The sequence below is a fragment of the Desmodus rotundus genome, chromosome X (assembly GCF_022682495.2).
Source record: "Desmodus rotundus isolate HL8 chromosome X, HLdesRot8A.1, whole genome shotgun sequence".
NCBI classification, from domain to species: domain Eukaryota; kingdom Metazoa; phylum Chordata; class Mammalia; order Chiroptera; family Phyllostomidae; genus Desmodus; species Desmodus rotundus.
The window spans coordinates 86,607,661-86,618,920 of record NC_071400.1 but is presented as its reverse complement, the minus strand read 5'-3'; the positions used below and the strand labels follow the sequence as shown (position 1 = coordinate 86,618,920).

The following is an 11,260-nucleotide window of genomic DNA, read 5'->3' as shown; positions in this document are numbered from 1 at the left end:
CCCAATAGTAGTATTCATTTATTTTCTGTTATATTGCAGTATTCTGACAAGGCCCTGTACACCCAGCTGTGCTTTTACCGGTACATTTTTGATGTGGACTGTGCACTGGAGAAACTTACTACCGATCAAGAGAAAGGTACGTTAAAATACTGTAATTACCTTTGAGTTTAAAGTGGAAATTTGCATCATAAAAGCCAGACCTACTGTGTCAGGCTGTTCACACAGCATCACACTGCTGTCTCAGAAGTAGGCCATGGGGGCCCTCGTGAGCACAGGCATCCCCTGCATGAGGGGCGGTGGCGCAGGAATCCCCGGCTTTGGCCCCCGCAGCTGGTCTCACATTATTCTCTAGTAAAGCAGGGCTTTGGGGGAGGAACTGTACAAAAAAAAGGATTCTTTAAATGCTATATTTTGAAAATGCTATTTTCTATAGAGTTTAGTAATTGTAATAAAGTAAGCATAGGCAGCATGATCATTGGACCTGCAAAAACCAGATATTAGCACCAAGAAAAAATAGACCTGGAGTGCGTCTGTGCTGTTCACCAAAAGCCTAGGTTCACTTTGCAAGAGAGGGATGGAGTGGAGTTCTTTTATCAATTCCATCCTATGAGAGCATATAGGTGCGTCGGCCCAGATGATCAGCCGCTGCCGGTAACCTTCACACAAGACTTGCAGGCACTGTGGGGCTTAATGGGTCTGGGAAAAGCTTTGTTACATAACTTAGAGTATTTGAAAATGCCATGACAAGTGCATTTTTTTTTCTTCCTAGCCGAAAGTCACATTGACAACTTTTCTATTACCTGTAAAAAATAAAAAAGGCAAATTTACACATTTTTCTTATTAGTTACCTACAGAGTATTTATGTTGTTTGTCAGGGAATATGAATTCAGCGTGTTGTTGGTCAGTATTAGGGCTGGAGGCAACCTCGAGGGCATATAGAAACCTACAAATACTGCTGGATTTTCTCATGTAAGAATCCCCATGCCGCTCTTGATTAGGTCTTAATGGTTTGCAGTTCTCGTCATAATTGACTTCCATTTTCCCATCTACAAGATGGGCTAGAAATTAAAATTTTTAAATGCCTTAACTTATGTAGTTTTGCTGTCCTTGAATATAAAACACTTTGTGACTGGTGGAGTAGTTGGTTCTGACATTAGTGTCTTGTCTTTAGATGTTCAACAACATCTTGGACTGTCTCCACAACATATTTTCAGTGAATGAGTAAAATTTATATAGAGAAAAAGTTCCTTCTGTCCATTAGTAACTAGGTTTTCCAACTTCCATTCATGGCTGGTGTCTAGCCCGTGTTTACTTGCAGTATTATTAATAGCTCTTTCTCTTTCCCCCAAGGACGTTTCCTTAAGGCATTATGAGCTGAGAGAATTAAGTACGGATTCCGTGATGAGTACATTGTCTATTTCTGCCAGGTTCGTTACCTCTTTCTGAGTGTCGGTGTAGTAGAACTTGTTTCCCCTTTGCTTCTTTCTGAATCTAGCCATCCCAGATTGTTCCCTAGATGTTCTTAGACTCTGCAGGGCTAGGCTCCTCTTCCAGACATCTCCAAAACTCTTATCTGAGGGTCTGAATCAGTCTCACGATCAGCGGTTTTCAAAAGTCTGGTGACTCTTGGAGCTATGTCGGAGTGACCTGGAAAGTCACTGGAGACTTGCCCTGGCTTTTTAGAGAACATTAAGAAGTGTTCATTTGTGTCCCAGAAAATACGAGGGGATAGAGCAGGCACTTGGAAGCTTCTTGCTTGGCCAAAGGGGATCGTTGTTGACAGAATCTGTGTACTCGCGTGATTTACTATAGTTCCATTTCACAGGTTTCAGAATAGGGACGCTTTTTTTGTTATTTGCTTCTGATAAATACACTATCCAGGAGTTTAGGGCCAAAATGGCACTAAGTGAATTATTGATGGGTTTTTTTTACATGTCAGAAGGCTAAAGAAAATACAGCAAGAGAAGGGTACAAAATGTATGTCTGTTAGAAGGAACTCCACTTAATGTTCCACAGCTTTTTGTTTTATTTATGGAATTTTTATTTATTGGAGCTATTTTCTCTTTGAGCTTACTTCTGCTTATTTATTATACCTAAATGGAAGTTTAAGAATGGATGAATTAGCTGAAATTTCCTTGTTCGGGGTGTTTTCAGATCACTCAGTAATGCTTAGTGGTGTTAGGGTATTCGTTAGTGGTTGGATATAAACTGAACCGCTGGCTCATGCTTACCTGTGGTCCTACCAAGTGACATCTGAAAAAGCTCTCTCTTCAGAGTCACCTGGGGGCATGTAAAAATCTAAATCCCTGGTTGCCACACCCAGAGATTCTAATTTGGGTATGAGGTGGGGTTTAGGAATTCAGCTTTTTGGAAAGTCACCCAGACAATTCTGACACAGAGCCAAGTGTGAGAAGCCCTGTCCTGGGCACTCTTGAACCCATCAGTTAGATGGTTTCTAAGTACAAGAGAACTGAACACAGGTTGTAGTCCACTGGGAACAATTGGAGAACAAGAATATTCTTAGAGTCATTAGGTGAACAGTGACAGGGAAAACTTCCATAAATGTAAAATTAATTTAACATGCATAAAAATCACTCCTCACTTTATAAGCCAGAGTGAAATTGCTGTCTTCTAACTTGCTGTTCAAGGGCGATTTGCTATAAAAATGAATTGAAAATCTGTGAGATCCAGAGGGCAAGTATATTCGATTTGGACCAAAGCAAGAACACCCGTAGATGTTAACATCCAGAGTCCTGTGAAAAATGACAGTTGTTCCACACGGTTTATATTACTGAGAATGGAATCTTAGTTATCGTCTGTCAACAGTGCCCCGGAACTGGCGCAGGAACTATTTACCGTGGACTCCCCTTTACTGTCAGTCCCTAGCAGCATTTCCTTCACTGAGATTGTTTTACCATTTCCATTATAAAGCCCATATTTTAGGGTTGTAACTGGATGGCGGTTTTAATTTTTGTTTGAAACTTGGCAGTTTGACTTGGAAAAAACACATACAAATTATATGAAAGAGGTTTATTTATTGTTATGGTGTAAAATAGGGCTTGTCAAAGCTTTTTCCTGTGCCTTGCTTTCAAACGAAAGTTAACAGGCCATTAGTCCATAATGTGAATTAACCCAATTTGGTATTTTTCCCTTCCCTTTAAAATGGTAAAGGACTGTTACTCACTTTGGTGAAGTGTTTACTGGCTGTTCACTGTAACTACATAATATTTTTAAAATCTTATTTCTGTGTGACTTTTGCATTGTTATTATAACTGCTCCAGAATGTAACAAGAAGGCATAATAGATCGAGAGGAACTTTTAGAGGAACATGGTGGCAGTGTGTGAAGTGAAAACCCATTTCCACAATGGCGGCACATTTTGGTCCCATATGACTGCCTGATCCCATGGGGCCTTGGCCTAAGTAGGGGTAAGTGAACAGTTTGGGGAAGACTTGAATCACTTCAAGTCTTTGCCCAGTTGTCTCAATTAAGTCTGTTTTTAAAATGCAGGAGGAAAACGGAATCTTTTCTCAACTGAGCCTTTTTCACTTATTCGGCAACAGGAAAAACAATACATTGTATATTTCCTATTATGTGTGCAGGGCCACCCCAGATGTCAGAGGAACAAAGGTGGCCAATGCTCCCTGCCCTGGAGGAGCTTCAAGTCCATTGGGGACAGTCAGGTTCAGCAACAGCTAAGTGTGATAAACCACCAATGTGGTCAAATGGTTTTGGAAGTAAAGAGAGGGAGCCACTGGCCCTGGCTGGGTAGCCAGTTGCTTAGAGGGTGGTCCCCAAATGCCAATGTTGAGGGTTTGATCCCCGGTCAGGGCACATACAGGAATCAACCATTGAATGCATGAATAAGTAGAACAACAAATTGATGTTTTTCTCTCTCTGTCTCCTTCCTTCTCTCCCTCTCCCCCATCCCTCTTCCTCTCTCTAAAATCAATAATAAAAAAAGAGAGGGAGCCACTAACAGCCTTTTTAAATAGACGTTATTGTTAGAGCAGCTTTAGGTTCACAGCAAAATTAAACGGAAGGTACAAAGGTTTCCCATGTACCCCTGCCCCCACATATACACAGCCTCCCTCATTATCAACGTCCCCCTCGGGTGGGACATTTGTTACAGTTGATGAACCTGCATTGACCGTTATCACCCACAGTCTGTAGTTTCCTTAGGGGTCATTCTTGCTGTTGGCCATTCTGTGAATTTGGTCAAATGTATAATGACAATATATCACCATTATAGTATCATAAAGAATAGTTTCACTGCCCTAAAACTCATCCGTGCTCCTCTTACTCATCCTCCCTTCCCCCAACCCCTGGCAACCATTGATCTTTTTACTCTCTCCATAGTTTGCCTTTTCCAAAATGTGTGCAGTTGACCCAGGAACGACAACACGGGTTAGGAGTGCTGAGCCCCGCTCCCCGCTCTGCCCCGCACAGTTGAAAATCTACATATAACGTCTTACATCCCCAAGACCTAATTACTAGTTGCCTACTGTTGACTAGAAGCCTACCACTAACAGAAACAGTCAATTAACACATATTTTGTGCATTTCAAACCCGTGTTGTTCAGGGCCAGCTGTAGTTAGAATCAGACAGTATGTAGCCTTTTCACGTTAGCTTCTTTTACTTAGTAAGATGCATTTTAAGTTTCTTCTGTGTCTTTTCATGGCTCAATAATTCATTTCCCTTTAGCACTAAATAAGATTCCATTGTCTGGGTGTACCACAGTGTATCCATTCACCTACTGAAGGACATTTTGGTCCTTTCCAAGCTTTGGCAATTATTAATAAAGCAGCTATAAATATCTATGTGTGGGCTTTTGTGTGGACATACATTTTCAACTTCTTTGGGTAAATACCAAGTAGAATGATTGCTGCATCTTATGGTAAGGGTACGTTCAGTTTCGTACGGAACTGCCAAACTGTCTTCCAAAGCGGCCGTACCACTTTGCATTCCCACTGGCAGTGACCGAGAGTTCCTGTTGCTCCACAGCCTTGCCAGCGTTTGGTGTTGTCAGTGTTGCACGTTTTGGCCCTTCTGATAGGGATATAGTGATATCTCACTGTTGTTTTACCTTGCATTTTCCTGGTGGCATATGATATGGAGCATCTTTGCATAGGATTATTTACCATTTGTACATCTTCTCTGGTGAGGTGTTTTTGGCCCCCACTTTTGTTATCGACTCGTTTGTTTTCTTACTGTTGTGTTTTAACAGTTCTTTGTATGTTTTGGATAACAGCCCTTTCTTATTATGACACTGAGTATGAACTGTTGATGTCTTTTGCAAATATCTCCTCCCACCTTGTGACTTACCTTTTTATTCTTTGAACACTAATTGTTGTTTAACTTTGGTGTTTGAATTTTCCTTATTCCTAAAAAAGCAAAAGCCCCGCAAAACAAAACAAAACCAAAACCCTCTTTTTTTTTTCCTGTTCCTATTCTCTTACCAGCTGCTTGTCTCCTCTTATTCTGTGCCATCTATTTGTAGTAAGATGGTATATGAGTCTGTTATGCCACAGACTGGGTAGCTTAACCATCAGAAACGTATTCCCTGACAGTTCTGGAGGCTAGCAGCTTCAGATCAAGGTATCGGCAGGGTTGGTTTCTTCTGAGGCCCCTCTCCTTGGCTTGTAAATGGGCCATCTTCTCCATCTTCACGTGGTCTTCCCTCTGTGTGTGTGTGTGTCCTAATCTCTTCTTACAAGGACAGCAGTCCTGTTGGTTTAGGTCCCACCCTGGCGACCTCATTTTAACTTAATTCCCTCTTTAAAGGCCCAATCTCCAAATATAGTCACAGTCTGAGGTACTATGGGTTAGGAATTCACCCCCTCCCCGCCCCCACACTCAATATGAATTGGTGGAGGACCACAATTCAGCCCCTAACAGATGGTCTTTGTGGGTTTTTCTTTAAACCCCTTTGAACATGTTGCGTTTGTCTCTGCCAGAATTGAAACACCAGGATTTAGAGCTCTGTGTTGAAGAAAGGAAGCAGAGCTACAGGATAAAGGTTAGCGAAAACACGGTGCTTTAACCTTGGCCAGACGAAAAGCATCTGTTAGGAAGCTCGGTTTCTCAATGGAGTCCCTTTAGGCCTAGAAGGACTATTCTTCAGGTCAGCCCTGTTTCTTGCAAAGGGATGCTGGCGGCCTAGAGGGCCCAGCCTACTGAGCAGCACCTGTCAAGTTGCTCTGCTCCTCGCCCCTCTCAGCCAGAAATCTCACAGTCACCTCCCCTTTTGAGCTTTGTTCCCACCTAATTGCCGTTCCTGTTTTTTCTTAAACTTTTCCATTCCTTGCCCTTCTGTCTTTTCTCTATGCTTATGGTAACATCTATAGGCACTTGTTTTCATTTGTGTCACCCAGAACTGGGCTGTCCCTTTGTAAGGTACTTTATAGTTCTTCTCATCCTTTCAGATGTCTAGCACGGGCCCTTTAAACAGCCTTGTGAGGTAGCAATGGATTGCGCCCCATTGTGTCGGTGAAGAAGTGGAGTTGTGTCATAGAAGCTTCTCGGCATCTCATAGCACCCTGTGAGTGCTGTTCTCACAGGGCTTACCCTGAGCTGTTTTGACTTTCTCTTCCACTGAGTTCATTGGGGCAGAGGGTTGTATCTTGTTTATCTGTGCTTTTGCCCATTGGAGCCAGCTCACTAAATTTTGTTGAAAGAATTCTTAGTGGAAAATAAGGCCACACAAGTGACTTCAAGGATTTGGGAGGAATTAGTCCTATAAAGCAGTTCTGTCCATGAATGGAGGACAGTGTGCAGTAAAATTCTAGAACCTCCTATATTGCTTGGCTTGACCCAAGTGTGCCATAAATTAATGCTGCTGCAGTTCTTGGACATTTTCAGGTTTCGATGTCTGTCATTTCAACTCTTTGCGAGTGATACTAAAGACAAGTAATGCAGTGTCTCTCATTTTGCTGGTGCTGAATTCGAGTTGAATCCAAAGAATGTCCACTTAACTAGTAAGTGAGCTGAGCTGACTGCCCCTCACCCACACAGATACAGGGTCCTGTTTTCTGCTCACCATCAGCTAAATAGTCCGCTCATGAAGTGGTAATAATTGTTTGCTGTGTGGAAAACGGGGACCTAAAAGAGAGACAACAGCTAGTACTGAAAAGCAAAGGAATCTTTAAGAAGTGGTTATTTTTTTTTTTTTAGCCAGAAAATAAGAGTTTTATGGAAGAAATTATGCTGTAGTGTATATGGATATTTGGAGCTTTCTAAGAGTCTCAAGACAGGTGCTTTTCAATGTTAAGTATTTCTACTTTTATTTCCTGAACGGCTCACAAGAAAGCAGGAGAGTTTTATCACCGCTAGAAGTAGTACTGAAGCAAAAGTAGCGGAGAGCCCCTGGAGTCCTTTCAGATCCAGTTGACATTCTTAGAATTTGCTTTGTTAAAACCTCACAAGGCATTAAAAAGAAGGCTGCGTCAGAGCCTATCTGGTCCCGTTCTTCTTTTATCCCTTTTTTAAGCCCATGGGTTACTTATTTGAAAAAATTATTGGATGTTAAAAATGAGCCTTTTCTCTGTTTTTAAATAACTGATAACAGGTAAAACACACACAAAACAATTCATGCCTATCAAATACATGTAAAAATGAAGGTAAAAATCCACTAAGCAGCAATTCATGCTTAAAATTTTATTTTTCCTAATTGTGAAAAAATTTCTTTAGAAAAATGCATTTGAAATGGGTAACAGACTATTTTTCTTTTTCTCATTTTCTTTCAAATAAAAACGATCTGAGGCTTCTTTTAAGTTATTCCTTTGATTAAGTGAATTTTTAGCATAGGAAACAAAAAGTTGGACAACTGTAATAGAATAACAATAAGGAATAATTTAGTAGAGCATAGTTAGCTATCTGTTTATGATTAGGAAGTGATTGTAGAAACAGAAAGAATTTTGATACTGGAAAAAATGGCTCACATAATCCTGTGCTTCTGGGGCTTTTTGTTGTTGATGTTATTATTAGATATTGTATAGTCTCAGTCTTTTTTAAAAAAGATTTTATTTATTTATTTTTAGAGAGAGGGTAAGGGAGGAAAAAGAGGGGGAGGGAAATGTCAGTGTGTAGTTGCCTCTAGCACACCCTCTACTGGGGACCTGGCCCGCAACCCAGGCACATGCCCTGACTGGGAATCGAACCAGTGACACTTTGGTTCATAGGCTGGCACTCAATCCACTGAGCCACACCAGCCAGGGCCTTATAGTTTCAGTCTCCAATTGACTTAAGGAAATACTGACAACACAATGTTAAAGTCCGAAACTAAGTAACCATTATGATTCAGATTTGTAGTTTATATGCAAGGTGGAAAAATTAGTTAAAAACACTAGAATTATTTACACTTATTATCTCTGCATGGATTATAATTTTTATTTTCTCCTTTATACTTGTATGTACTTTCAAAGTTATCTAATCTGAGCATTACTGCTTTTGTGAGAAACAAATTATAAGCACTGAAAATTTACAAAGAAATATTCTACTCAACTTGCAATAATTCTTTAAATAACTTAGCAGTTAAGGGAGAAAATCACATACAGATGACCCCAGACCAGCTTTTTCTCTCCGTGCCGCCTTTTTTCCCCCAAGATAAACTGAAGACTGTGTTACTCAGAGTGTGATCAGTATACCAGCAAGCAGCCTAGGCATCACCTGGGAATTTGTTAGAAATGCAAAACAGCAGGCCCTCCCCAGACCCACTGCATCAGCTTCTGCATTTTAACAAGATCCTCAGGTGATTCCTAGACACGGAAAGTTTGCGAAACACTGATCCAAGGCACTCCCCCTTCTTAATATCTAAGGCCCACTTCCCTTTCCTTCATCCATTGATCAGAGGCATCCGATCGGCAAAACTTTAAAAAAGACAAATGTGCAGACTACAGAAGGCCTCCCCAGATTTAGAGTTGGTATGACAACCTAGTCTTTTGAAATATATTCTGAAATTACGCTTAAGAATGTAATGGCCTAACTAGGGCGGAAGCAGGGCCGTGGGGGTTTCGGGGGTGGCAAGAGGGCACGGGTTCTTCCAGTTCGTTTCTCCCTAACTAGAAGGAACCAGGGGGAAGTTCATGAGGGTTTTCAAGATGGCTTTCAGCTTCGGAAATTAGTGGCTAATGACAGAGAGAACTGCAATGCATTTCTCCACCCGCTGCATGTGAGGGCCACGCTCCGTGTGCCCAGGGGGCGGTTTCGCCCAGTCACCGCGTTCTGGGCCTCATTGCAACGTTGCTTCAGCTCATTTGTGACGCTTTCAAGACATTGACCTAAATTTTTTTTGGAAATGAAAACAAGATTCTGTTTCTTTTTTTGCTACTAAGAAGTTTCCTTTGGAATTTACTTTTCCTGCTGTTTGCTGACTTTTCTGTTCTATTTTTACGCTCAGAACAAGAATGATAAAGTTGATGTTCTCCAATGGCAACATGGAGCCTCTTCATGCGGCTTTATTTTTACCTGTGTGCATATGGCCAGTTGTGTTTTTGTGTTGTGTTTTCACTACAGATGGCTTTACATTGTGACCGAAGGGAAACTACAGTTTTCAGGAAATTGTCACTAGAGTTGCTTTGCCCGTAGCAGAGGTGTGTTGGCTCTGTGCCTCTTCCATCCTCCTCTTTAGGGTAGCCGAAGTAGTACGTGAAAGGTGCTGTCTATTTGGGCAGCAAACTTTGGATTCTAATCACTGCCTCTCTTTAAGCCTATTTCTGTAAATATGCACTCAACTTCGGCACTTCAGTGGTCTTCGAGGCATGCTATGATAAGAGATGTGTTATTAAGTTTTATAAACTCTTTTCCTGTTTTGTCTTTTAAGTGGCAGGTTCCCTGTCTCCTTTGTAGTGACAAGTACAGCGACACAACAAGGACACCGGTGGTGCAGTGTCCAGGTGATAATGCTACGGTTGGTGGTCTTCATCTGCAAAACATTTTGTCATTTTCTGAGTGTAGAGAGTTGTGAAAACCTGATAAGATTTTTTTTTCCCATGTACTTTTAAAATATATATTTCAATCACCGCTGAGGGAAAAATATTAAGCAGTTTTCAAGCAGTTAGACTATAATGTGAGCTAATCACCTTATTTTGAAAAAAAAGGATTTTTTAAACAGTTGAGCTAGCGAATTTACTTTTTAAAATGTATTGTGCTTACACAGTACATGGTTTTATTTCCATGATGTTTTTTACTACATAATTATACATCTTAATTACGTAATTACTATCATAATTATTATGTAATTGCATGTACTTCCACTAATTACAAAATCAGGAAGTGTAATTATCTAGTAAAAACTTTATGAAATTTCATGCACTAAAATTACTTAAAAGGCTATTCCAGTGGTCTACTGGAAGGCTTTCCATGGTTAGCCTTAGGCCTGACTTTAGTTTAGAACTTGAACCCAGAATGACTACAATCCCCATAAACAGACCGACACTAAATTGAGTGTTGTGATATAGGTAAGTTGGCCCTTGTTCCTTATGCATTAAAGGCAGGAAGCACTTGAATTGTTTTGTGATTATGGAGTTGTGATGAGAATAATATGTTTGATGTGTAGGTATCAGAAAAACTTTCAATGGAAAAGGCAGTTCTTGCTTAGGAAAAACTTGATTACTAGAATTGACAATCAAGGCATTTAAGTTTCAAAACAGCCAGGCCTTCTGTAGTTCTCTAATGCAAATAGCCGATTTAGCTCTCTCTGCCTTTAAAAGCAAAATAATAATATTATTATTTAAAATTCTGTTTCCTTAGTCTGAAAAGGGCTTTTTTTTTTCCAGTTGGTGTTCATATTTACTAAGATAGGAGCAAATGTATCAAAAGAGCATAATCTCTTTCTACTGCCACTTGATGCTCCTTGATGCCAGAAGCAGCTTTTGAAACATAAACATACATGCACAAACAAACATGTAACATCAGACCCTAAATAAAGACAGAAGGTTTAATTCAATAAAGCTATGATTCCTTTACCATTCAAAACGACATACAAATTGCACAGTAAAACAATAGTCATGACAGCAAATTAGATATGACATCTAAATTACACTACAAAGAGAAATACCAGAACCATTTTTGGTTTGCAGGAGTCTATTTTAGCCCTGGTTTAAAACCCAGTCTAGAGAATGCTTTATTGTCTAAGTAGGGTAATGTTGTATAAGACTAATTGCAGAGGTTGGTTGAATTAATTGCAGATTAATTAGGAGGAAAGGGCTTATAATATTCATGGCAGCGAAGAGAGACAGTCCTTTAAGTATTGTGATAGCATG

The 11,260-nt window shown here is 40.3% G+C and overlaps 1 protein-coding gene across 4 annotated transcripts in view; it reads left to right on the top strand.

Moving 5' to 3' along the window:
- POLA1 (DNA polymerase alpha 1, catalytic subunit) overlaps positions 1-11,260 on the top strand; it is a 299,926-nt gene that overhangs the window by 235,633 nt on the left and 53,033 nt on the right. For all 4 annotated transcript variants that reach the window (XM_053917486.1, XM_053917487.2, XM_053917485.1 and 1 more), the window contains one exon: positions 40-136. In XM_053917486.1, coding sequence (XP_053773461.1) covers positions 40-136 — 97 coding nt within the window. The remainder of the gene's footprint in view (positions 1-39; positions 137-11,260) is intronic.